The sequence below is a fragment of the Mixophyes fleayi genome, chromosome 1 (assembly GCF_038048845.1).
Source record: "Mixophyes fleayi isolate aMixFle1 chromosome 1, aMixFle1.hap1, whole genome shotgun sequence".
NCBI classification, from domain to species: Eukaryota; Metazoa; Chordata; class Amphibia; order Anura; family Limnodynastidae; genus Mixophyes; species Mixophyes fleayi.
Window position 1 is genome coordinate 25,033,517 of NC_134402.1, and position 27,832 is coordinate 25,061,348.

The 27,832-nt window shown below is 38.6% G+C and overlaps 1 protein-coding gene across 1 annotated transcript in view; it reads right to left on the reverse strand.

Moving 5' to 3' along the window:
• Positions 1-27,832, reverse strand: part of LOC142109131 (cystine/glutamate transporter-like) — a 129,446-nt gene that overhangs the window by 27,546 nt on the left and 74,068 nt on the right. Inside the window, exons 7-9 of the mRNA XM_075193226.1 lie at positions 19,143-19,266; positions 16,355-16,460; positions 13,056-13,150 (exon numbers count right to left, since the gene is read on the reverse strand). Coding sequence (XP_075049327.1) covers positions 13,056-13,150; positions 16,355-16,460; positions 19,143-19,266 — 325 coding nt within the window. The remainder of the gene's footprint in view (positions 1-13,055; positions 13,151-16,354; positions 16,461-19,142; positions 19,267-27,832) is intronic.

Below are 27,832 nucleotides of genomic sequence, written 5' to 3' on the forward strand. Positions count from 1 at the left end.
GTGAGTGACAGTACCCCCCCTTTTAATGGTGGGCACAGAACGCCTGGAACCGGGCTTGTCCGGATTTTTGGAGTAAAACTTCTTCAAAAGGGCAGGAGCATTAAGATCTTCAGCTTTGATCCAAGAGCGCTCCTCAGGACCAAAGCCCTTCCAATGAACGAGGAAGTGGAGGACTCCTCGCGAAATTTTTGCATCTAGTACCTCGGTAATCTCAAAATCCTCCTCCTGATGGACTTGAACTGGCTGCGGAGCTGAGGGAGGAGTTGAAAAACGGTTGATAATAAGAGGTTTGAGCAAAGATACATGGAAGGCATTAGAAATCCGAAGACTCTTAGGAAGAAGGAGTTTCACACATACTGGATTGATAACTTGAATGATCCTATATGGACCAATAAAACGAGGGGCGAATTTCATGGATGGAACCTTCAAACGAATATTTTTTGTGGATAACCAGACACGATCTCCAATTTTTAGTGGTGGAATAGCCCGCCTCTTCTTATCAGCGAAAGATTTATATTTGACAGATGTCTTCTTTAAACAGGTTCTAACCTGAGACCAGATATTTTTAAAGGTCTGACAAACAGTCTCCACCGCAGGAACTTGGGTGGGCGGGAGGGCAGGAAATTCCGGAAAAGACGGATGGTGACCGTAGACCACAAAGAATGGAGTTTTGGATGATGACTCATGGTACATGTTGTTATGGGCGAACTCAGCCCAAGGGAGTAACTCTACCCAGTTGTCTTGATTGGCTGATGAAAATATCCTTATAAAAGTCTCAAGATCTTGATTGACACGTTCGGTTTGTCCATTGGATTGTGGATGGTAAGAAGATGAGAGTGCTAATCGTATGCCCAAGGTTTTACAAAGGGCTCGCCAGAATCTGGACACGAATTGTACTCCTCTATCAGACACAATCTCAGATGGACATCCATGGATACGGAAGATCTCTTTAATGAAATGTTCAGCCAGGATAGACGAGGAAGGCAAACCAGACAGAGGGATGAAATGAGCCATCTTCGAAAATCTGTCCACTACCACCCAAATAGTGTTATGGTTCTTACTAGGTGGTAAGTCAGTAACGAAATCCATACTAATATGGGTCCATGGTTTGGACGGAATGGGTAGTGGTCGCAGCAACCCTGCTGGGGTTCTGCGGGAGGATTTGAATTGCGAACATAATTCACAGGAAGCAATGAACTCTTTGACGTCTCTCCTCATTGAAGGCCACCAGTAACTTCGAGAGAGGATCTCAAAAGTCTTGTGTTCACCGGCGTGTCCAGAAAAACGAGAGGCATGGAACCACGAAAGGATTTTCCTCCTTAGAGTAGAAGGCACGAGGGTCTTCCCAAATGGTAGCGTTTTGGTGGATGAAGCAGCCAGTGAGATACATTTGGGGTCTAGAATGGTATGGTTGGGAACCTCTTCTATATCAGAGGACGTAGCAAAGGCTCTAGATAAGGCATCAGCTTTTTTGTTCTTGGCAGCTGGTTTGAAGGTAATTATTAATTCAAAACGGGAAAAGAAAAGAGACCATCTTGCTTGACGAGGGTTCAAGCATTGGGCAGACTGGAGATATGACAAGTTCTTATGATCCGTGAAGATCGTCACCGGATGGCGAGCTCCCTCCAACAAGTATCTCCATTCCTCTAATGCGGCTTTGATAGCCAGTAATTCCTTGTCTCCGATGGTATAATTCTTCTCTGCGGGTAGGAGACCCCGAGAATAGAAGGCACAAGGGTGGAATTTTTGCTGTTCCGAGCGTTGGGAGAGAATAGCTCCTAAGCCCACATTAGAGGCATCTACTTCTAGGAAAAAAGGGAGTGTCACATCAGGCTGACGAAGGATTGGAGCCGAAGAGAAGGACTCTTTTAATGTTTGAAAGGCTTGAATAGCCTCAGTAGACCATTGCTTAGGATTAGCCCCTTTACGAGTCAGGGCCACAATAGGAGATGCAATGGAAGAAAAATCTTGAATGAAGCGTCTATAGTAATTGGCAAAACCTAAAAAACGCTGGATGGCACGAAGAGTAGTTGGCTGGGGCCAATGTAGTACAGCATTTACTTTGTCAGGATCCATCTTCAGACCAACTCCGGAAACAATATACCCCAAGAATGGAATCTGGGGTAATTCGAATGAACATTTTTCTAATTTACAGAACAATGAATTTTTCCGTAGCCTGGAGAGGACTTCTGCCACATGTTGGTGGTGAGAAGGCAGGTCCTGTGAAAAAATCAATATGTCGTCCAGGTAGACGACGACACATACATATAATAAGTCCCGAAAAATCTCATTAATGAAGCCCTGAAAAACAGCGGGGGCATTACATAGCCCGAAAGGCATTACCAGATATTCGTAATGCCCGTCTCTGGTGTTAAACGCCGTCTTCCATTCGTCACCGGAACGAATTCTGATTAAATTGTAAGCACCACGAAGATCCAACTTAGTAAAAATACGGGCTCCCTTGATGCGGTCAAATAGCTCAGTGATCAACGGAATGGGATACCGGTTCTTGATAGTAATGGCATTGAGTCCACGAAAATCTATACAAGGGCGTAATGATCCATCCTTCTTTTTGACAAAGAAGAACCCAGCTCCAGCGGGCGAGGTGGAAGGTCGAATGAACCCACGCTGGAGGTTCTCCCGTATATATTCAGATGTAGCTTGAGTTTCAGGTAACGAGAGTGGATAGACCCGGCCTCTGGGAGGAGTCTTGCCAGGAAGAAGATCAATCGGACAATCCCAAGAACGATGAGGAGGAAGACGTTCAGACTGAGCTTTATCAAAAACATCGGTAAATGAAGCATATTGAGGAGGGAGTCCCGGGGAAATAGCTGAAATGGAAGCTTGCTGTACCTTGAGAGGAATGACTTGGGAAAGGCAATGATGGTGACATTCAGGCCCCCAAGACGTGACTTGAGGGGTGCGCCAGTCAATCTGGGGAGAGTGACACTGAAGCCATGGAAGACCTAGAACAATCGGACTTGTCGTAACAGGAAGAATTAAAAACGATATCTCTTCATGATGCAGAGCACCAATCTGAAGGGTTACTGGAGACGTACTCTGGGTGATGAGACCGTTGATGAGACGTGATCCATCGATAGCCGTCACAGTAATGGGAGTTTTTAAGGTAATCATTGGTAGAGACCATTGATTAACTAACGATTTGGAAATAAAATTTCCTGCTGCTCCGGAATCAATCAATGCCTGTGACTCAAAGGTCTTGGTAGCAAAGGAAATAGTCACATCAAAAGCGCAGACTTTAGATTTCATAGACGATGGAGAGGACTCCAGGGACCCTAACTTCACCTCTCCAGAACTAGTTAGGGCCTGGCATTTCCCGATCTCTTAGGGCAGGAGCTGAGGACATGAGTGGAATCAGCACAATAGATACAGAGTCTATTCTTGACTCTTCGTTTCCTCTCCTCAGAAGATAACTTGGAACGTCCAATCTCCATGGGAATCACAGCGGGTGACACTGGACGAAATTGAGGGTTAGAGCGAAAAGGTGCTTTAGCAGAAGTAGTTTTCTCAGCCTCTCTTTCACGAAATCTCATATCAACACGATGGCATAGAGAGATCAAATCTTCAAGTGACGAAGGAAGCTCTTGGGTAGTCAGTGCATCTTTAATTTTATCGGAAAGCCCCTGCCAGAAGGCGGCAACTAGGGCTTCAGTGTTCCACTGAAGTTCAGAGGCTAAGATCCTAAATTGAATGACGTACTGGCCTACAGTATGAGATCCTTGTCGCAGACGGAGGATGCTGGAAGCAGCGGAGGTCACACGACCTGGTTCATCGAACACACTTCGGAATGTAGAAATGAATTTGGCACTATCTTGTAATATTGGATCGTTCCTCTCCCACAGAGGGGAGGCCCAAGCCAGGGCTTGTCCTGAAAACAAAGAGATAAGATAGGCCACTCTGGAACGATGGGTAGAAAAATTTTGAGGTTGGAGCTCAAAATGGACTGAACATTGGTTAAGGAAACCCCTACAAGTTTTGGGGTCTCCATCGTACTTTGACGGAGTAGGCAGGTGAAGCGTGGAAGCTATAGACACCTGGGATGGCAATGGGGAAACGGAGGAAAGCACAGGAGCTTCAGTAGTAGCTGTCACAGTCTGTCCAGATGTTCCTTGGGAGGTTAATGACTGATAACACTGAAGTAACAGCTGTTGGCGGGCATCCTGTTGCTCCACACGGCTAACCAGATGTTGCAGCATCTCTTTGGCGGTAGGTTCCACATCTGGGTCTGTCATGGCCTGATCTTACTGTCACGGGCACTAGGAGTCTTTACCCAGGGATCACCAGATGGTAGGCTTACCAGAGCAAGGTAGATGGTAATAGGGTACTCTGGTAGCTGGGTGATCACGGAACATGAAATGATGACCGATGAGATGCTCAGGAAAGTCTATGACTAGCAACACTGGTAATAATGAGGTAATGATACACAAGGAACTGTATGGACAAGGACACGTGAAGGTAGTCAGTGGTCTGCGATAGCAAGTTGTACCACTGCTATAGTGAGGAGGAATGTCCAACAGAGACAAGGAGGTGATGAGAGTCAGCGGTCTGCGGGTAGCAAGTTGTGCCGCTGTCTGAGTGAAGGAGTGGAATCCAAGTGGAGGTATCCAGGTAGTCAGTGGTCTGCGGTAGCAAGTTGTACCACTGCTATGTGAGAGGATAATGGAACAGGTGATACCGGGAACAGGGATCAGTGGTCTGACATCAGCAAGTTGTACCACTGCATATATATGTGAGGAGGTGCACGGGGGAAGACTGCAACACAGGATATACACAGGCACCTTATACACGATCCACAGTAATATGCACAATATAGGTATATATATATGTAAATGACTGATCAGGTCTGCAATCTAGAAAGTCTCTTGAAGTAGTCCAGCACAATGATAACACAGTCAATGATGACAATAGACTCAGCGGATAGCAGACTCCAGAGAGAACCAAACACAGTCCAGCAAGATATGCAATACACAGCACAGTCAATGAGAAGTATGCATACCGTGGTTCAGCAGTAGCAGTCAGATGGGATTGCAGCGGTACCTGAGCGGCTGGAGACCGACTGGATAGGAAGTCCCTGGATAGGAGAAGCAGCGGACTAGCAGGTGCAGCGCACAGGTGAGTAGACCGACAGGGACACGAATCCACAGGAGTCAGCAACACGTGGAACTGGACTCATAGGAAACCCAGGATAATGGAGATGATCCAGCAGAGGGTAGTAGAAGAGATACAAATCCAATGCTGACAGGAGGGTAGAGGCCAGTGGAACACGTGAAGGCGTGGAGAGTGGATCAGCAGGAGATGGACGATAGCGCTGACCACAGCGGCAGGACTCAGCGGCACACGGAGGTAACCAGTAGCAACCACAGGAACCAACAGCGATGGGAAACAGGAGTGCAGCGCAGGGCAGGAGCTGTAGATCACGAAGTGTAGCAGATGGTAATGAAAAGCGGCAGTCTCGAGGAAGCCACAGCAAAGATGAGATGAGAGTGTAGTGCACGGAGGCAGCGGATAGTAATCAGCTGGCAGTCACGATGTTGAACACAGGCGAGTTGCAAGCAGGAGACTGTAGTGCACAGAGGCAGCGGATAGTAGTCAGCTGGCAGTCACGATGTTGAACACAGGCGAGTTGCAAGCAGGAGACTGTAGTGCACAGAGGCAGCGGATAGTAGTCAGCTGGCAGTCACGATGTTGAACACAGGCGAGTTGCAAGCAGGAGACTGTAGTGCACGGAGGCAGCGGATAGAAATCAGCAAACAGACTTGATGAGAAGCAGGTGAGTGAGGTAAAAGCTGGAGTGCACGGAGGCAGCGGATAGCAATGAGTAAACAGTCACTTAGATATAGTTGATGGTAGAAGTGGTATGGAACCACAGTAGTAGAAGTGGTTAGGAAACCACAGGAATCAGCAGCACTGAATACACAAGTAATACAGGAACACCTTCAGAGACTCATGAGGAATGAGACTCCAAGATCAGGCAACGTGGTAGTGACCACAGGTGCTTAATATAGGGAGGTTGCCTGATCTGCCAATTAAGTTAAAGGGGTATACACTGAAGTATAGAAAAGGGCTGCGCATGCGCAGACCCTCAGGATGGTGGACGGCCACGGTTCCTAAATGTCCGAGAAGAGGCACTCACGGTCCGGTGAGTGACAAAGATATAGAAAAATACGAATTGTATTCAAGATAAAAGAATACAAATTTTATTATCAGCATTACACTTGGAATAATACATAAGTCAATGAGCGCTTAACTTTCAGTATATTATTAGTTCGTAGAGAGGGATAACCTGTGTTAATGCTGCTCTTGCAACAGTAGGGGTAGAGCGCAACTCCTCCCCCCCCCCCGCTCCCCGTTTTTGCCAAACACTCCCGTTAAACACACTATCACACAGGTGTAGAGAGTCGCGTCTGGGCTCTCTGAACCTGCGCGGTATTGTGTTTTTCACTTTGAGCAGGGCAGATGAGAGTAGGAGTTCCGGATATCCAACCGCCCAGAGGAGCATGAGCAGGTTAGTAATTAAGTGCGCAGTCAGCCTGTCATTTTAAAAGAGAAGGATGAGCACACTACATTCTTTATATACTACACTATGGTACTAGCTGTCCTTCGTGGGCTGACCACTCTCCCTTTAGTGTCTGGTCTCGCCTTTATGATGGCTGGCCACACCCCCTCTGGTGGGCCCCTAACGTTGCAGTCCCCCGGTGGGCCCTTCATGCCCCAGTCCGACACTGCCTAACAGTGCATGTTTTCCACAGGTCCTTGTTTGAGTACAGGTGTGTGGTACTAATTATTTCACTTGTGATTTGAAAAACTGTTAAATCTAATTTAAAGAAATATAGAAATAAAGCTTTTGGTTCACACATGCACCACATGCATCTCCTAGATCACTAGGATTATCCCTTGCACTGGCTCCTCCAAACAACAGATGGTCTCACTTAAAAATATTCTACAAGCCAAAAATAATAAAATGAATTCTGACATACTAAGTAGCTTTTTTAAAAAAGGCTAAAGGTAGCCACACTTTGTGCCGCTTATATAGTGTCATACTTTCAGGAACAGTGAGCACAGGGATGTGCCACCACTCTGTGCTGCTTGTCCTGCTGGTTGCTCAGTTACAATGAGCACTTCTGGGTGGCTGTGCTGGCTATTTCCCCATGCAGCGGGCCCCATTATCTCCATGGGCCCCAGTGCATCGCACCTGCTGCACCAATGTTAGTTCCGCCACAGACACTAGGCCCATATCATCTATCTGCTACAAGAAACCGTAAAAATGACTCCAGAGTTTATTTTCTTTCATGTGAAATATGAGGACAGCAACCCCTATTTTAAAATAATGCTTTTGAAATAATGGTTTTAATATTATTATTTTTGAAAATAGTGAAATTAATATAAACAATGTTTTATTCCTTAAGAAATATTTAAAATGAGAGAGAATTCATTTTGTAGGCATAATTTATGATTTTTGCTTTTTGTCTTAGTGCTAGACACAAGTATTTGATATGCTTACTATATAGAATATGCACTGCACTGTTTTATTTTCCAGTCATTTCTCTATGTACATGTTTTTATACCTTGCCTTCTGCCTGTAAAACACACTTTTAACCACAGAATCCATTTACCAACTAGTTTTCTTCCCATTACAAATGTGTACACTTGTTTGTGTCCTTCATTACAGTGGTGCCTCTGATGAGCCCATTGCAAATTCTCAGACCATAGAGCTTTACTTCACTTGCAATCAAGCAAATTTAGATTTTATTAGTCATACCTCTGCTTCAAAAGACTTCATGTCTAGGAAGAAGCCTGAAGTAATCAGTTGCTTTCCATCCATACAATCCCAGGGAACACACACTAATAAGAAGTGATTTACTTTGTTGCCACCGAGAGTTAAATACCAGGAGCAGATGCACAAATCTGCCAGTGAAACTGATATCAGCGTGATGCTGCATGGACTTCAAATGCAATAAAATAATGAAAGAGGCAAAAGTAATGCTATACTAATGATTTATAATTTTCTTCCTAAGCAACATGAACAAGTTGAGGTCTCCAGAGAACGATGACACACTGTTTAAAGCAACAGTCGATAACTATAAATATTTGATTATCATCGATCACAAATTATATTTTTTCACCATAATTAAATCTATTTATTTATAGTTTGACAAGATTTTGTCCTTCTTAGTGAATGTACCAATACTCGGACTTCAACATTACCATTATCTTTATGACATGCACAGAGGATTAAGTAAAGTAGCCCTGTGCCTCAGGTACCAAAATAAAGAGAGGTAACTCTTGCACAGAGAGTTTGTCAAACCTCTTTTCTTGTAAAAAAGAAGTTGTGTGTTTTTTTCCTGAGGAGGATACAGGGACATTATATTCTGCACTGTGAGCCAGTGTAGCTAAATAATGCTTTGTGTAGACAAGGTGTGGCTAGCAGATGGGCCCAGAGTTCTGTGTATACAGGATTCAGTAATAGAAACCGCGATGCCAATAGGAGAATCCAGGGTGCCCTAAGATTAGGGGGCCCTAAAATACTTACTGAATGACATAATGTCCTGCTGCTGGCTGCTGATCCTCAATGTCAGTAAGAAGTCAGTGGGCTTGGAGTGTGGTGCTGGGTTATGATGTCACACTCCCAGTCCAACAGGAGCAGAGGATATCTGCCTCCCATCCTACTATGGGGGCACAGTGCCCGAGGAGAGGTGTGTAGGGGCCAATGGATCATCTCAGAGATATCAGAGGGAGAGTTGCAATGAAGGTTTGGTGAGGGCCTTAAACTTTGTGGTTTCATTTTATGGACTGGTGTGGATCAGAGTAAAGGAGTGCAAAATATAAATCATTGTTTTAAGTCAAACTTAATTGCTAGTATACACATACATATTAGTAATAATAAGTGAATGTTGATGGTTTTTAACAAATCCAGCTTTTTCTTTCTCTTTCAGGTGGTTAGCTATGCGTAGTCCGGTAGAGAACACAAATATCTATTGCAGGTTTGAATTGTGCGTACCATTCCACATTTATTATTCAAAACTTTTTATTTGCATTTTCAAATACAAAAAAGAAAAAACAGTAGATATTTAATACATATTTTCTTTTTCAAATAGCGACATATATAATAGACACATATACCCACATATATCCACACATACATGTCAGATAATCACATAGTGAAAAATGAAAAGTTGGAGATTGAAGTTGAAATGTATATGTCTTCGTTAAGTGAATATCCACTTATTAACAAACATAACTTAAATTAGCATAATCAGAATAAAACTGAAAGCATCAGGTAAACATCATTCATTCTTCTACAATAATTGTACTACATTTTACACACTGCAAACATTTGTTTTAAAGTTTCGTATTGTCTATCTCATATTGTGTGCTTGGGATTGGAAATTGGATAATGGATTGTCAAAGTTGTATAATTGGATGAAAGAAAGTATATTGATTAATATTGTTTTACCGGGCGATTGCCATCAGTACGCGACATGTTACGTATCATGGCGCAATCGCACGATAAAGCACGCACGCTTACACTCACACTTTCCCATTTATATATATATATATAGTTCATATTTATAATGATTCCATTCCACAGTCGTTTATGAGCAGATGTTATTTGGTTTATAGCTATATATTATAAGGTTATATGTACACTTTAGTGATATTTTAGGTTCAGGTCATTGGAAACATGTCATGTTTGGTATCTTTCTAATCCCCTATTTATCTGAAGTTGTTCGGTTCATTCACCGAAAGGATTGCATATTGTGTGCGCTAGTTATCGATGATAGGGAATAAATGATTGATATGATATTGTCAGTGTAATGCTAATAGACCAGTTTGAATTAGTTCTTGGCGGAAAAACTAAGTATGCATCATCTGGAGAGCAGACCCCCATCCGTGGAATGTTGACCCCCACACTTGGAGGGGTTTGTTTGAACTGGCCAATGACCTGCATTGCACTGGACCCTCCTGAAGCCTGAACCTATGGAAGCAAGCCAACACTGTATTGCCAATGCCAATCTGTATTGTTTTCACTGTATCACTAACTTTTTATATACAGCTCCTTGGAACCAGAAAAACAGTCATCCCTGACCACAGTCTTCTGGACTGAAGGACTGTCTAGCTGGATCCAGCAGAGAGTGCAGCGTATGTATGTATTTGGTATCGGCTGTATTGTACTTGTTTATTGAATTGCCCAACTTTTGCTTTTTGCTAAATAAATTGCTTGTGCTTTGGAACCACACAAATCGCATAGACAATACTTATTGGAAAACGATGAATTTATTTTAATAGGATATTAGACAGCAAATAATGGATATTGGATATTGACGGAGGGGGAGGAAGAGTGAGAGAGGGGAGTTGAAGATATTGTCACATAACCCAAGTTACGTAAAATATTACATTGCACAAGTTATTTATGAAGGACCAGAAAAATAAAAACAAACCATTAATCATCTGAACCCAGACGCCTATATAAGGACCATTAGTAGATTCAAACACTTGGAGAATGTCATCTTGTTGGGATTTTGGTAACTACTCCACATAAGGACCCCCCTTAGAATGAAATTTAAGCACTACTTTTTAAATGTCTGGAAAGGCTGCACGTCTATCAAAAAAGAGAAATTCTACTAATTCCCATTGTACATCTTTTAAAAATGGAGGAGAAGTGGAAGTCCAGTTACGCAAGATTGCTTTTTTGTCACTGTCAAATCTACTGTTAAAATTGGAATAATATTAAAAGAAGGCAAGCCTTCCCAAGTGTTGAAGTTACAAAACAGTAATGGGATGGATTCTCTGTATAGCGTGATCTTAAAAATAGAATTCAGAAAAGCCAGTGATGTTTTCCAAAAGCGAGATATTTTCCTGCACTCCCAAAAATTTTGGTAAAAGTTAGCCAGACCTTGCTTGCATTTTGGGCGTAAACCTCTTTCCTCTAATATAAAATGTTTTTTTTGTGATCCTATATATAAGCTCTTTGCAACATTTTGATGTGTACTTCTTGTAATTTCGTTGAGGTTAAGCATTTTAATGCTTTATCTTGATACTTCATCAAAGTATCTAGATTCGTTAATGAAGGGATATCACAACTCCAACCTTGGAGTGTGTGACTTCAGAGTCTATAATTATCACAGTATATGAGATCCTGGTACAAATATCTAATTCTAAATTTGTTGGTTTTGAGAAAATGTAATAAACTTTCTAGCTTGTCAGATTTTGGCCATCTGGTTTTATTGAGCGTCATCATCATGATAAAATGACGAACTTAGAGGTACAAGTAGAACTTTTTATTATCTAATGAGTGTTTCTGAGATAATTGTTGAAAAGAATATAAAGATCATCCAGAATCAAACACATCCCTAATAGAAGAAATCCCCTAATCTTTGCACTTCAAGAAATTTTTGTTGTTATTCCAGGCTCAAAAGTGGGGTTGCCCCATAAAGAATTATATTTAGTGACGTCTAATTGCTTATTAGTCGCGCGCCATGCGTGATGCGTGTCCCAGAATAAACTGCTATTTGCTATCTGAGGAGGGAGAGGGTGTGTGTGTAATAGGGCTGCTAAAAAGTAAGGGGCGAAAAGTTCGTTCTTTAGGTCTGAGTTAACAAAAAAGGGTTGTTGCTATAAATCAACAAGATGAACAACATGTTATGTCCATTTTATCAGGTTTTTACATTATAAATAATACTGAATGAACAAATAAATAACACTGAAGTTATTCTCACAAAGAATGGAGAACTACTAGAAATAGTAGAGCTATAAAATGTTATTCTACTACTAGTGTCTGTATCAGAAACCTCATTCAATGGAAGCAATAAATAGATGGTGCCAACAAAATGGCTCAATATTTATATTTAAAGGGGGAGACCATTTTTGAAAAACACATTCTCTTTTTCTCATACACCTAAATCTCCACTTGTTTCTGAATAGTTTGTTCTATTCATCTCTGTGACGAAATGAGTGTGATAACCTTGTAACCATTCTGTTTCTCACATAATGTGGAAATTTTTGTTCCTATTCCAGACTCAAAAGTGGGGTTGCCCCATATAGTATTATATTTAGTGACGTTAAAAGCTCTGTCTAATTTCTTATTAATCGCGTGCCATGCACGAAGCGTGTCCCAGAATAAAGCGATATTTACTATCTGAGGACGGAGAGGGTGTGGGGGTGTATGTAGTAGGGCTGCTAGAGAGTAAGGGGCGAAAAGTTTGTTCTTTAGGTCTGGGTCAACAAAAAAGTGTTGTTGCAATAACCAGCCAGATGCATAACGAAACAAAGCAGATTACGAGAAGACCATCGATTCCTAGAAGGTACTGGGTAGACTTCTCTGGCATAGAACGGCACCCGTGGGTGGCCAGCCAGCGTGAAGTGGGTAGAATTGGGCCAGAAAACCCGGTATCTTCACAATCTCTATTGAAGTAAACCAGAGGGACTACAGTCACTCTTAACTTCATGTAATATAGGGAAATGTCTTTTGGACCCCAATTTTCTATATATGAGAGATATGTGAAAAATAATGGTTTGTCCAAAATTGTTCTTGCAAATGTAAATTAATAGTAATCAAAATATCTCATAATATTTTAAAAATTCATGAACTTCCTTATGTATTTACAGGTAGATTTGTATTTCAGATGGGGCAGTGCCTTATGCCTTGTTCACTTGGTGGTGAGCACAGCTTAAGCAGCCTTGATTCAGGGATCAATACATCACTATGATTAATGCCCTGATATTATTCTCAGTACTTCTTTCAAGCACTCAATAGATTAAAATCTGGAAGAAGTACTGGACCCTATGCTGCATTTTTCAATGCAATATGTGTACATGTAAAGCCTTAGGAATATATAGTCAGGTATTACATGATAATTGAATAATCTGCTTGATAATGTGAGCATCTGGGTAAACATTTTGATAGATGCAAGAAAGAATTGTAAAATGTTATTACAAAGCATAAGATTTTGGACAAATGTTAATAAAATTTATTTCAATGCACTGTAAAATAATTATTAATAAATAAGAATAGTTAAATATGTTATTTAACTTACCAAAACAATAACAGCTGGTAATGGAGTATGCTTGTGTACATGAATCATAGAGAGGATCTCTGGAAGGTGACCCTCTCGGGAAGCAACATAGAATATCCTAATGGAAAAAATGTTGAATAATGCATTTATTTTAACAGTATTTACTGCTGTTTACCTGAGTATGCTCATATATTATCAACAATGGAACACTTATATATTATGTTATCATTAAATAAAAATAGAATCTATGTTGTTTGTTTTGTATTGCATAAATCGTTTACAATATACTTATATGTGCTTATTTGACCTAGAGATGGACTAATGGCTCCATTGAGCACCTTACACTTTAAGCACTCACCTTGTCACATACCTGTAACTGCACTACATTCCCATAGCAACATTGTGGAGTGGACTAAGCTAGAGCCCAAGATCTGACACTTTCATCACTTTAGAAGGTGGCAGACCACACCATCAATATTGCACAATCTGCATTAAGTGACACTCCTTCAATGCAGAAGGTGTTAAGATCAATATTGTAGTATGTAAGCTAGTTTATTATATCCTTGGACAATAAACCTAAAAGCAATGAAGCAGTGTTATCTAAAGCTGTTCAACGAGACAATAAATGCATCACAAAATCTATACACACAGGGCCTCATTTAGAGTCGGTTGAAAAGTCCGTTTTAGGCGCATGGACCACAAAACCACTATCACGCATGTGCAGCAAGCACCATATCTGCCTGCATCTCGGACGCAATTTACACATGCGACAGCTTGCAGGCCTACTACGAGGGAAATGGCGGAACGCGGAATTGTTAAGGCGTGAACTTGTATAATATAGACACAGGGGGACGTGACCTTGTAAGTAAATCCTGGACGCAGTAAGGCGCAGACGCAACACACGTCAAAACAGGGCTAAAAATGTGCATAAGGAATTAGGTGGCGCAAATAGTTAGCTAGCTGCACAAACTGCTCACAGCTTGGCAGAGTATTACGAGTGGGATGGCAACTGGGGTTGCATCCCACTCATAATACCCTACCAAGCTGCGGCACACTACCACTCCTACACGTCTTAGATGCACATTGCGTCCGAATCTAAATGAGGCCCACAGTGTCATTTTGGTTGGTCAGATTGACAAATCTGACAGACATGATCATATGTGGGTTACAAGACTATCACCACACCCTATAAAAATGTAATCATATGGATTCGGATTTAATCTGAAACATATGTGCAGTCATTGTCTGACAGAGAGAAGTGCAGATAACAATGCTTGTGGCTGTTTATCTACAGAACAACAGATCAGTGGAGTTTGCCAAGTAGCTAAGTTCCTCATTGATCTGAATTAATTAGTCATGCTGGTAGTGTTGAAATGATGGATCAAAGCATGTGGCACTAATAAACTTGAATTTATCATTATCATTGGCTAACTTTTTATAAGCTAGTAACACTATGTCACGAACACGCTCCCAGCTGCCATGACTTTGGGGTGTTTGCTGTATGAGGTCATACACGATTTCAGCCCGCAGTCTCTCTCACCTATCACACAGGTTCTAGACCTACGGAATCGCCCCCAAACACAGCGCTCTCACACCCCCCAGACACTTCAAGGTTCAGCCACCACCTATTGGGCACGGGCAATAGGACCCCAATATACTGTCCCACACTGGCACACAGGCTTCTAGTTCCACAAACTAGCAAGACCCACACCAGCACACACAGCTTGTTAATCAAATGTATCAACAAATCACACACAGGGCAACCTGGACAAGCAATCTCTTCTAAACAGGCTAAGGAATCTGATAGAGTATCAAGGACGCAACTTATTAAATTTTAGATTTAATATACGAAAATACAGGGCATTCAGATATAAAGAAATATAATGAATAAACAATTAATATATTGACATAACAAGCAAAAACAGTTTAAAATAAAAAGGATTACATTCAGATTTGCACTTACATGAATTGCATTCTGGCCAAGGAGAATTTGGCTAGGAAGATGGACAGCTTATCAATGTATCTTGATTTCCCCAAAAGTCTGACAGTTTTTCCCTCAGAACACAGATTTTTAAGCAAACTCAAATGGGACGGCATTCACAGGGGCAGTGTGAATGCTAATGTGGGGGCGGAAATGTCCCCTGGGTGTTACCTCAGGTTTGGTCAAACTATTCCTAAGTTTTGACCTGTTGGTAATTCTTCACAGATATATCTCAGAGAAATAACACCCCCCTCAATAATCCGGTCATAATCACCCGCACGTTTAAATACCAAATATGATGAGATTACAACAATATCCAGTCTCATCCTGGAATACATGTGACTATGGTTGTTCCCGGTGTAGTTGGTATCTATGTTTTAAGACCCTTGTGTGGTTTTTGCCCCTCAGTACAGAGTGCCATCCAGATTTCCCCAAAATATGAACTATGACAACATTTTCCTTTGAAGGTCATATTTCAATATACCTGCATAAAGACCATGCAGATTTTTATACCAGAGTTTCCAAGATTTGCACCTAGGCATATGGCTCTCCAATTTACACCCAGGAGTTAGTTTGTGTTTACTCTACCTATTGAAAGGAAGTCAATTAGCTAGGGAAATACATGATCAAATACAATGGATGTCTGTGATCTGCACATCTTAAGCTGGTCTCTGCACAAAGGGTTTGCCTAACTCAATTACCTCCTCCTGGGCTCATTTGGTCACACATTTATCTGAGCTGAACATCGGGTTAATTTAGGTATTCATGCAAAGATTTATTTGGGTCCTAACATTCAATATTCTGTTTCAGCATATCAGATTTATGCTCTCATCCTGACACACTACATAATTAATAAACAAAAAAAATAGAGTGATGGCATGTAGCTGTTTCAGTAATGACAACTGTTTTTTACTGATGATGACTAGAGAAATATACATCTCCTAGAGATTTGTGTCAGGTATCAGATGAAATCTTGAGCACTATAAAGTGCTTGATCTATTACAGAGAAGACAAATGAAAAGGATAGAAAGTTAAAACTTAATAGATATCCTTTTCTGCTACAGTAAAATAAATTTGATAAGGGTATAGTACAAGCCAGCAGCAGTCCAATAATAGCATGTTATACTTTTGAAAATCTTATAACAATAGGCTGGCGCTGTTTTCTGTCAGGGACTGACTGCAAAACTTTTAAGAACTTGGTATGACCCCATGTTAAAATATACATGTACGCATGGCCGTTCTTGTTGGGAAACCTGGATAGAATTCTTTTGCTTTTTTTACTTCTCTTAAGAAATGCAAATATTATTATTATTACTATTACTGTTGGTATTATTATCTCATCTGGACACAGAAAAAATACCACTGTTTACGGAGCCAAAGCAGGATAAAGCAACAAAGATGGGAACTGCCAGTGAGAACTTTCCCAGGAGACGTTCTGCAAATGTCTGAAAAGAAATTTTCTATGAGAAAGTTTTACTCATGCCCATTTTTTTCCCATTTTACTGATGCTTACAGCAGAAGCAATCCTAACAAAGTTTTGACAAATATTTACTTACTTTGACTAAAGTACTATATACATTCTTTTAAATTTAGCAAGTGTGCTTTCAAACTGTCCCTTTCTTTCACATGTCATGATTTGGTACTTCTTGTACCTCTATGTCCCCTATGCTGGATTCCTTAAATTTTTTTAAGGAATCCAGCACGGATTGTGCTTTTTAAAATAAGCACAATCCAATTTTCAATGTATATGATAAAGTTATAGTACTTTTTGGTATCTATAATTTTTATAGCATTTTATTTTGTTTACACAGACTTAAAGGCATATTTTACTTAACATCTCCACTCCCTCCAACTAGTAAAATTGGAGTTTTATGCCAGGGGCCTCAAAAGCTCTGGAAAATTCTACCTCAACTGCAATTGCTTCTTGACTTGCCAATGACAACTGAGAAAAGTTTAAACGCAAAGTGCAGAATTAAATTCGGCCACGTTAGTGTAGGAATAATGCGGCGCTAATTGTATTACCGTTAATTAAAAACAGCATTAAAATTGCCGTATTAATGGTAATACTGCACACTTTAAAATTAGTAACCATAATAGTGCACAGGCCGTGATATAATGCGGCTGAATTGAATTGGCCCCATACTGTACTAGGTCAGTTTGTAATACAGGTTCTTTCCAGTCAATGTTAGAAACAGTTCTTTCCAGTCAATGTTAGAAACAGACACAGCAGTGGTGAAGTTGGAGAAAATACGCTTTGAGCGTTTGTTTTGTAGGAGGACATGTGCCAGCTTATAATGGGGGAATATTATTTTTCCTATAGTAATAGTACACCTCTGTGGAGATGAGCATCGAGAGTGATACAGAGTTGGACACAGGTTGGGTATAATTTACACTCAAAGTAGGTGTCCGTAAAAATAGCGTATTTATGCTTGTATGCAGAGTCATAGGTATCTCAAGGCGCAGCCAGTTCTGCACCATCAGGATAGACGCTAGGTTTACATGTGGCTTATGTCAGGCAAACATCCACCCATTTGCTTAGAAACATACAACCAGGTCATGGGCACAAGAAAAGTTTGCTAGCATTTGTTTTGACAGCAAAATACATATTTCTTATTAGGCTTTATATAATACAGCAGATATAATACTCCTCCCAAATGAATGAAAGTAAAAATCTATTTTTACAAATACACCGACAAAATCCTATACTATGGTTTTGTGTATGTGTATTGGGTGTTAAGTATACTGTGTAATATGCTGATGCTTTATAAATAAAGATAAAATTAGTAATAATAATAAGACTCAATTTCCACATGATGAAATATGCAAAAAATCCTGTAGTCTCACGTGATACAAGTTAAATATATTGTGGAACAGTTTAGAAAATACTGCTCATCTCTACTTACATTATGCTTAAAAATCCATATTTTCACATACATGTATCAAGATCTATAGAAACTTACAATACAAAAACTCAATTTAAAAAAGAAAATATGTTGACTTGTCACGTTTGTATTCTGCCCTTTCCCATAAGATGCATTTATAGTGTTGTTGTGTGAGAGAGATTGATTTGAAATTTTATCACTATGACTTAATATTTGCACTTTGTATCTAAGTCAGTGGTTTTGTTTGTTGCAAATAAAATTTCATTTCTAGGAAAAAAGTAAAGGTCATGATTTGAAAAATCAACTGTTGTCATACTGTAGAATTTAGTCTTAATTACTTAATTTAAGTGCCTGCTAGTAAAATAGCATTTGAAACTGTTTTAATAATATAATATAAGTAAATAAGTGTATTCTATTTTCTGTTTTTTTTTAGTTTTAATGTTATATTTTGTCTGTTTTTATCATATTGTAATGTACAAAGAACCTTATAAACTGTGGTGAATTGTATTGTGTATATAAACATATGTTTATAAAGAATGATAGATCCTACATATAATTTAACTGTACTTTATTATATTATTATTTAGGGAAATTATAAGTTGCATAAGAGTTCCACTAACTGTATAAAAGTTGATATGGTCATAGAACTTTGAGACAACATATAATAAGGTTATAATTTACAAAAGAGTGTCTATTATACCACATACACTAGGTACCTAGTGACAGAAGCTAATCAGTGCCTATTAAGAACTTTAACATATTATAAATAATAAACATGTGATCTACTGTAGTTAACAAAGACATATCCATGGTCTGTGTCATGTGTAAACGTGTAATATGATATATATTCCCCTAACATATCATAAATACACATACCCTAACATATTCCAATTCTAGGACCATTAGATATCCGTAAGGGGCATTAAGTCTTGTTAGAAAAATGTTAGAAAAATGTTAGTATGTTAGAAAAATGAAGCAGTGGCATGACGCAATTAGGGGGCAATGACGACGGTAGTATTCTGCCGTGGCCAGCTCAGCTCAATGGCTCCTCCTAAATGGTTTTACATGTGCAAAAAGATGAAGGTTCAAGGGTAGGGGTAAATACTATACCAAGTGGAGAAGTCCTTACCATAGTTTTAACTATTACACATATGTTAAAGTACACCAAACATTTTCATTACAATATCTCAAATTGCTGCTCAAATCTTAATATAGTGATCACATTTGCCTTTTCTACTTCCTTACCACAGCAACAGCGTTTGACAGTAGCAGCTCTTCTGCTGTAATAGCTGTATAATATGCCACGTTAGTTAAGACATATCCAATTGTTACAATCACCATTGATATACATATTGCAAGTGGTATGTTTCTGAAAAAGAAAAATCAGAAGGTTATATGCAATTCCTTTATATTTAGCTCTGACAAGAACTAGCAACTGGAATTACATTCACAATACTACATGTCAGAACAAATAATAAATCACTGAATATAAATTAACACAATATTTGTCTCAACTGTTAATGTAATTTACCTCTCCTTGATCAAGTCCCTTCAGATATCAGTGAGATAACCAGGAGATCAGTAAACAAGACACAGACATGCCAATGTCAAGATGGATACTGAGCTGTGCTCGTTTATTAGTGGGTTACATTTATACATGAAAAAGTGTTTGATCTGGTTATAGGATAGAAGCACAGTTTTGCATCAATTACCTCCATATCTATTGTGTGTTTTATACCCATTCCTGTGCCTGTGACCCCCAGTAAGGTGTCATTCTCTCTTACATTTCTTTTGGTTGCTTACTGAGGAAGTGATATTCCATTTAATTACTGTTCTTGGTTGCCTTACCCCCATTGTTAAGCAGGTGGAAAGTATCCTTACAATGGTATTAGTTACCACTTTTGGCTCCTATTGTAGAATATAGAATTTAGTTCTCAATTCAAGTGTAGAACTTCCCAATTGTGTGTTAATGGTACAGACTATTGGTCTATCCTGGTAGCTAGTGACATTATGGGTTTGATTGTATCCTATTGTATTGGTTTTATTCCCGCATTGATCTATTTGATTCTTTGCCTCTGTACTTTCCAACCATTTCAATAAAGGTTCTTTACAACATTGTGTCTCGTTTGTGCCTATCAATTCAAATGTACTATTTACTTTTGCTGCTCAAATTAGGTAAGTGTGTGTTTTTCTTAGAATTTTATACACTTTCCCAACTTTTATTTTTATACTTAATTTGTCACATGGTCAAACTGTTGTGCCGCTGTTTTATTTTTTACCGTATCTTCCATTTCCAAAATTCCATTTTCTAAGTAACTTTTAAAACACTCCCCCATTGTTACATTTCTCCCTATGTCTGAGAGATCATCAATATCCAACCTACATATGGTTAAGTTTGCTTTTTTAACTCCTCGTGGACATATCCAGTCCCTGTGCAAAGATGGATACTGAACTGTGCTCGTTTATTAGTGGGTTACATTTATACATGAAAAAGCGTTTGATCTGGTTATAGGATAGAAGCACATGATTAATATTTTTCTGAGTAAATATAAATCTTCTGACAAAGCTAGATAGTTCTCTTGGTGTGACTTTTATGGTTTCTTCTTATCAGTTTCTGCTGGCGCCAGTACTACCAATGTCACCATCCGTTCTCCCCTGTCCTAGGCCTTCATCTGGGGTCCTTTAGATAGTTTAAGGCTGGAGCTGGTTTTTCTGCTGATTATGCTGAATGTATTTTTAGGGCAATACCAACATTTTTAACTTCTTCACATATCATTATTACCACTAATGCTGAGGAACATAAAAGTCCCTCCACAATTTCCCTCCTTTTCATAATATATATAAGGTTAAAAATGTTAAGGCCTGAAATGGTGATATGTAACACAGTGCAGACTACTTTTTGTACAGTTTCTTGTGAGACAGAATGGGTCTTTCACCATTCACCCGTGACCTAGTAGAGATATCATCATTTCCGCCCCTGATTATTCAAAAAGTATCTTTTCTTCATGCCTCTGCTGTAATCTCTGTTTCTTTTCTGAACATACATGACAAATACAAGTTCCATCCTATCAATATAACCAATACCACAGTGATAATGAGAAGTGGGTGTACTAGTAAGTTAAGTATACCAGTCATAGATGGAGATGATCCGATAAATATATCCCACCAATGTTTCTCTAAATCATCCTTCAGTTTGGTTGCTAAAGCTTTTAATCCATTACCTTCTATAACCATTACCATTTTTGCGTTATTGTTAGTATAGTTTACCTGCTTTAAATGTTCACTCAGCATTCTTGTTTCATTTATAATTTTTACTATTCCCTCTATATTTAAGGTTAACTGAGGCAGACTTAGGTTATTATACTTGAACATTTTGTCTACCTGAGACATTTGGTCCTTATAAAATATCAACACTTTTCCTTGCCATTGTAAATGTTCTATATTCATGAAACACCCGGAAAATGGGTAGGTCAGCCCGTAGGTTAGTATTATTTTTTCATAATATGTGATTAAGCAGATCATTTAAGGGGCTACCTCTATTAGTTTCTCATATTCCTTTGGGTGTAGCGCCCATACACAAACACTAGTGTTATGCTGCAGCAAGCATGGTTCTAATACTGTAGTTTGTAGTGGGCAGACAGGTGTCCTATTCTTTTTATCAATGTAATGTCCCTTGAATTCAGGTGTCCATAGATTGTCATCCTGTAGGATCATAGGCATAACTATAAACTTACACACTTGCGTTTCTGTTTTTATGGTGTATGTTTCCAGAGTTCCTGCACAATAAGTCTCTTCGCACCTCACTCTCCTCCTGTCCATTTTGAACCTTTACTGCTTGGTTATATTAATAATTACTCTGTAAAACAATATATTACCAGCCATCAATTTTTCCTGTGCAGTATCTTTCTACTGTTTTTGATGTAAGTATTGGAGGGTACATTGAGTCCAAGTTATACATTTAGTAATATTTTGCTCTGTCCTCAAAGTACCAAGGGCCAATTTGTTAAATAACTGTAAAAACTCTTTATTCCATTGTATGTTCTTGGTTAATGGGATAAAAACTGTAGGCATCCAATCATATGTACCAGTTTACTCATGTCAGCTCCTGTTTTACTCAGTTTTGTATCAATTACCTCCATATCTATTGTGTTTTTTATACCTATTCCTGTGGCTGTGACCCCCAGTAAGGTGTCATACCATTCTCTCTTACATTTCTTTTGGTTGCTTACTGGGAAAGTGATATTCCATTTAATTACTGTTCTTTGTTGTCTCACCCCCATTGTTAAGCAGGTGGAAAGTATCCTTACAATGGTATTAGTTACCACTTTTGGCTGTTATTGTAGAATATAGAGTTTAGTTCTCAATTCAAGTGTATAACTCCCCAATTGTGTCTTATTGGTACAGACTATTGTTCTATCCTGGTAGCTAGTGACATTATGGGTTTGAATGTATCCTATTGGTTTTATTCCCGCATTGATCTATTTGATTCTTTGCCTTTGTACTTTCCAACCATTTCAAAAAAGGTTCTTCACAACATTGTATCTCATTGTGTCCCTGTGCGATTTGCTATACCAGCCTGCAATAATCCTTGAGTATCTTCCGCAGCTGCAGCTACATAAATCATCTTCTTGCAGTGTGATGCGTGCACCCAGGAGTCTCGGTTCTGGAGTTTCACTGATGTGGGCGTGGTCAATAAGACCTGATATGGACCCTCGAATGTTGGTTCAAGAGTTTTCCTAACATGTTTCTTAAAGTACACCCAATCGCCAGGTTTCAGCTTATGTTGCTATAGGTCTGAATCAGGCTCTGGAAGTGAAGAAAATGCTATAACATGAAATAGTTCAAATGGTCAGTTAGACTTCTCATATAGCTAGTCAAATCTTCATGTTTATGTTGTAATTGCTGTGGATAATAACACCCTGTCTTTGGTAGTATTCCAAAAAGTATTTCAAATGGAGACAGCTTGCTATTCCTATTTGGCACAGTAGTTACACTGAACAAGGCTATGGGCAGGCATTCTGGCCATGATTTGTTTATTTCAGCCATGATTTTCTGAATTTCCAGTTTCAATGTCCCATTTAACCTTTCTACTCACCCACTAGCCTATCTAATTGTTCGCTGACAACAGGCAAGAATCAAGGTTATTTATGCCGTACATTATACTAAATCAGTTTAATTCCATTCACTGTGTTTATCTTGTCTACGTTTGTCCTTAGTGTAGATTTCTCAGAGACACAGCGGGATTTTAACAGAAGACAGATTTATTACAATAGGTATTGCACAGTTAACCATTACAACATCTGATTTTTAATTAACAGATGAAATAATGTAAAGACAATTTCTCATGGCACCTGTTGCATGTAGGACTGGTACAGTTTTACCTAGTTAAATCACTATGGTGGAAAAAACTGGAATATATAGGATCTCATTTAGAGTCGGACGCAAAGTCCATTTCAGGAGCATCCTTCACAATTCCACTAATGGGGCATTTACAGTAAGCAACTGTTCCCTGCAGTTCTTTCTGCCTTTCAGAAGCAAGTGTACACTGCGACAGCTTGCGTCCCAGTACGAGGGAAAGGGTGGAACATGGAGTTATGTAGGCGTGACCGTGAATAATTCAGATGCTATGGGCGTTTACCTGCAAAAATTACCTAAGACGCTGGTAGAACACACATCAAACAAGACTGAAAAAGTTCGGCAGGAATTAGGTGGCGCAAGTAGTTAGCTAGCTGCAGGAACTGGTTGCAGCTTGGTAGGGTATTACGAGTGGGAGCATATAAATATTTTTTGTGCTTGCCAGAAACAGATGAAATGTTTGTATCAATGGGATGTTTATTCAGTAAAAGAACAAGACAGATCTAATAATTTTACCAGGTTTTCCATTCTGAACACAACATTTCCAGTTATGGCAGGTCAAATAACAATATTAATATAAGCATTTGCTTATAGTATTGTATTTGTTTGCATATTAAATTAAGCAGATCATTGTTCAGTTTACCTAGCTTTAGCCACAGGCAGTGGAAATGTTTGAGCCATCAACTTTAACCGTTCACTGTAACTTGCTATATATTGGCATAACTATGTCATTGATGGGAAACATGATGATTTTCAGAAGACAACACAAATGGCCTTTAGTCCCACAAGAGGCGGCAAAGACCTTTGCATTAATGCATCAACTCGCAAGATTGTGTTAGATTGTGTCAACTGTATTTCGCTCTTCTAACAACTTCAACTTCTTTGAGAATCATATTAGTTGTCTAGAATAAAGTTCTGTTTCTTTTAATAATGCATTTTTTGTTTATTAGATTGGTCCTGTTCTTCACATATAAATAAACCCCCTGCTTCACACACATGATTTATCATTTGACTAAATTCAACCTTTTTAAATCTAAAACCTTTGTTTTGATGCTGTTCTGCTGTACTGCTACCTCTACATTCAACCACGCTGACCAATAGATTACAAATCACTACTTCCAAGGTTCTCTCCAATATATGCATTTTATACTACATCTGCAGTTCTGAAACTAAATATAGGAATACTTGTTGGTTCCCTAACTGATTTTTTGATGCCCCACGCAAGTCATCCACAATGTCATGAGATCCTGGCTTATTTAGCAATTGCCAGATTCCAGTCCATTTTATGCATATTGACATCTCCCTTAATTTTCTCTTGTTTCAGAGACATTTCATTGATTTCTTCTATTAATATTCCATGCCATTCTTAATCTTGTCCTGGTGATCTATACATTATTACTCTCACTAGTTTCTGCAGTTACCCAAACACTCACAATCCTGTCTGCAGTACTCTGTGCATTAAAGTTACTTCTGTATTATTCTTTACAATTAAAGCAATTCCAGCTCCTTTTTATACTACTCTGTCTTTTCAAAATAGGGTATGACCATGTTAACCGTGTTCCTGTCATTCTTATCAATGTAGTACCTCTCAGTGATATCTAGGAGATCTACACTATCCATTGATATAATTGAACTCAGTTTAGGTAACTTATTTTCAAAACTGCAACAATTTGTATGAATATTGACTTTCCGAATATACACATAAACATTTGTTCTTACATGTGTATTTTGAATTGCATGTATCTCAAGTCAACTCAAATACAGCTGTATTTCAAAATCATCTAAAAATGCGTATACTTACGCCCAACTAAAGATATGCCGCTTAACACTGTTAGTTTATAAATGCGAGTCACATTATCATATTTGCAAACAATATAATGTGTCAAATAAACAAGAGAGAATAGTGTTTTATCAGAATGTTACAATATGCAAATGACAAACAACCATTGCACTGCACTTACCAGACATGTTTACAATAACAAAAGGTTTTAAGTACTTGTTCATGAAAACTTGAAAAATTACCAAATGCCCAATATTTTATAAGTTGATATTTATTAAAGTTGAGCATATAACATGCAAACAATGACATTATAGTTGGGATTAATTAACATAACGTAATCAAGGTTGTAGTGAACCAAGGTTTGACTGGACTATACAGTGTGTGGCATGCTTAGGTGATTAACAGTACAGTGTACTTAGAAATGATTTTGGTTAATTGGATGTTGGTTATAATATACTTTTAATGACAATTGACAAATGAGTTGGTTAATTGATAAGATGCTGAAGTTTTTACTGGTAGCCTAGTTCAAGTATGGAAAACTTGTGCCTATTTGTCCTCTGCCTCTACCCTATTGATAGGAGCACATTCAATTAGCCATAGGGTGATGTGACGTTTCTCCGGTACATTTCGCAGAGACAACGTGTCAACATGTCTAAAATCTCTGCTCATTTTCGCTTACGTTCCATTGACTTGCAGGGAAAAATGACCAGAGATTTCTGTACCGTATTAACCGGCAAGGTGCTCAGGCAGACTTTGAAACTATGTCCAGTTGCACCTCAATGCTAATTGAACCTGCCACCCGGACTCCCTTCTTACATAATGACTTTATCCCTTATTTAGGGAAGATACCGGCATTTCCATTAATTCACATAAGAATATGTAGATATAAGCATTCCCAGAAAACATGATATAAACAGCTACATAGCTTAAAATTTAGTTGGGGGATACTATATCTCTGAAGAACACTTTAAACTATGTGGTTGGATTTATCATATTTTATGTGCACTTTGATACATACATTGTGGACAGAAAAGAGTTTTAGAGACATGAAAAAAAACTCAGAATATGCTGTTCTTCAGGTTTATAATTCAAAATATTTAATTTTCATCAGTAAATTCCAGCAGTACTACACAAATACTGCATTGGATTTTTTAGATGCTATGTACAGCATACAAGTTTTAAATAAACACCAAAATTATTACAAATAATTAAAGGTATCTTGAACAACATCAGAAATGTGCATTTTATCCCAGCAGATTCTCATGTGAATGATTTATTGAATTTTTCTGAATACCTGATTTGTGAGCTGGATAACATGCCTTGAGCCCAAATCATTTCTATTAAAACAAGACAGATTTCCTTAAGTTAATTTTCAGCACAATGTAACAATGGAAAAATGCCTGTACTCACTGGGTACATGGTTCAGTGGTTCTGTCTTAAATGTTAATGTGAATAATATTCCTAATCATACATCATGTAATATCTATATAATAAAAAGCTACAGTAAAAATCCAATTAACAATAAACAACAGGATATTCATTTATAAAACTGGCCACACATTGACAATTTTGTCGGCCAGCTTAGACCAAACTGTCATAAAACTGCCATAAAGATGGGTGAATGACTTAAATCCACCCAGATTTTAAAGATTCTGGGATGATAAATGTAGTTGGACGGTGAAAACAAGACAAAATAACTGGTCATTTTGCCTCAATGTCAAATAGCCATCACATATTGATACACATACAGAGGTCCAGCGATCATGCCAAATGGCTGCGGCTATCATGTTTGCCCTTATTGCAGTTCATATCTAACCAATATAATTTTTTTCAACTAAAATGGCCACAAAGTGCAATAGGATCAGAATAACAATCATTATAACCAAGAAAACACAAATTGATTTGATCAGACAAAGCTGAAAACCTGATCAGTTTATGATCAACATTATTAGATTATGACTATTCAGCCCCTTGAACAACTAAATATACCCAATATGGCACCTAATATCTGGATAGAGATTCAGGTGTTCAATGATTGAGCCATAGACAGATTCACATAGGGGTCTATGCACCAAGCTAATATTTTGCTTGCCATAATTAAAGGGACCAAGATTTCAAATAGTATACACAATTGCTTTAAACCAATCCAGATGTATAAACAGGTTTCAAACAAGAAATATTGACGAAAATGATAGCTCCCATTTTTAGGAAAAGATATTGTAATGTATAAGCACGTTAATAAGAAAAGTTCATTTATAAAAGTTCATAAGGGTAAGAAACTCTGGATTTTACTATTATTGAGAATCTCTGACATTTAATTTCTAAAGAGGGAATTTTTACAACATCAAGTATAGAAGAACAATTTGCCACCAATAATATTACCGTAATAACAGAAATTACACCATTCACTTATGAATAGAGCTACTTGCAGCTACAACAGCACCATGGAAACCAGAATATCATTAACCAACAAAAGCAATAGTAACAGAAAATCATAAGTGAACACAGATGCTGCTATTTTAAAATTGGTCATTTCAGTCAATAAAGATCGTTTGCAAATCAATTATAATATCCTATGAATGTGTTCCTATGGTAACACTCATGTTAGAATTAAGGCTAAATTCAAATTAGATGAGTTGAATACTAATATATAAACTCCAAGTAAATATTCAAACATTTAAAGTGATAAGTGGGAAACATGTTGTGGATTTCACCTTTTTTGATTTCTAGAGTACTGCCGCCAACTTCCACTTTACAATATGCACATACATCCCTGATTCACTTTGCCAAATGGCTTTAA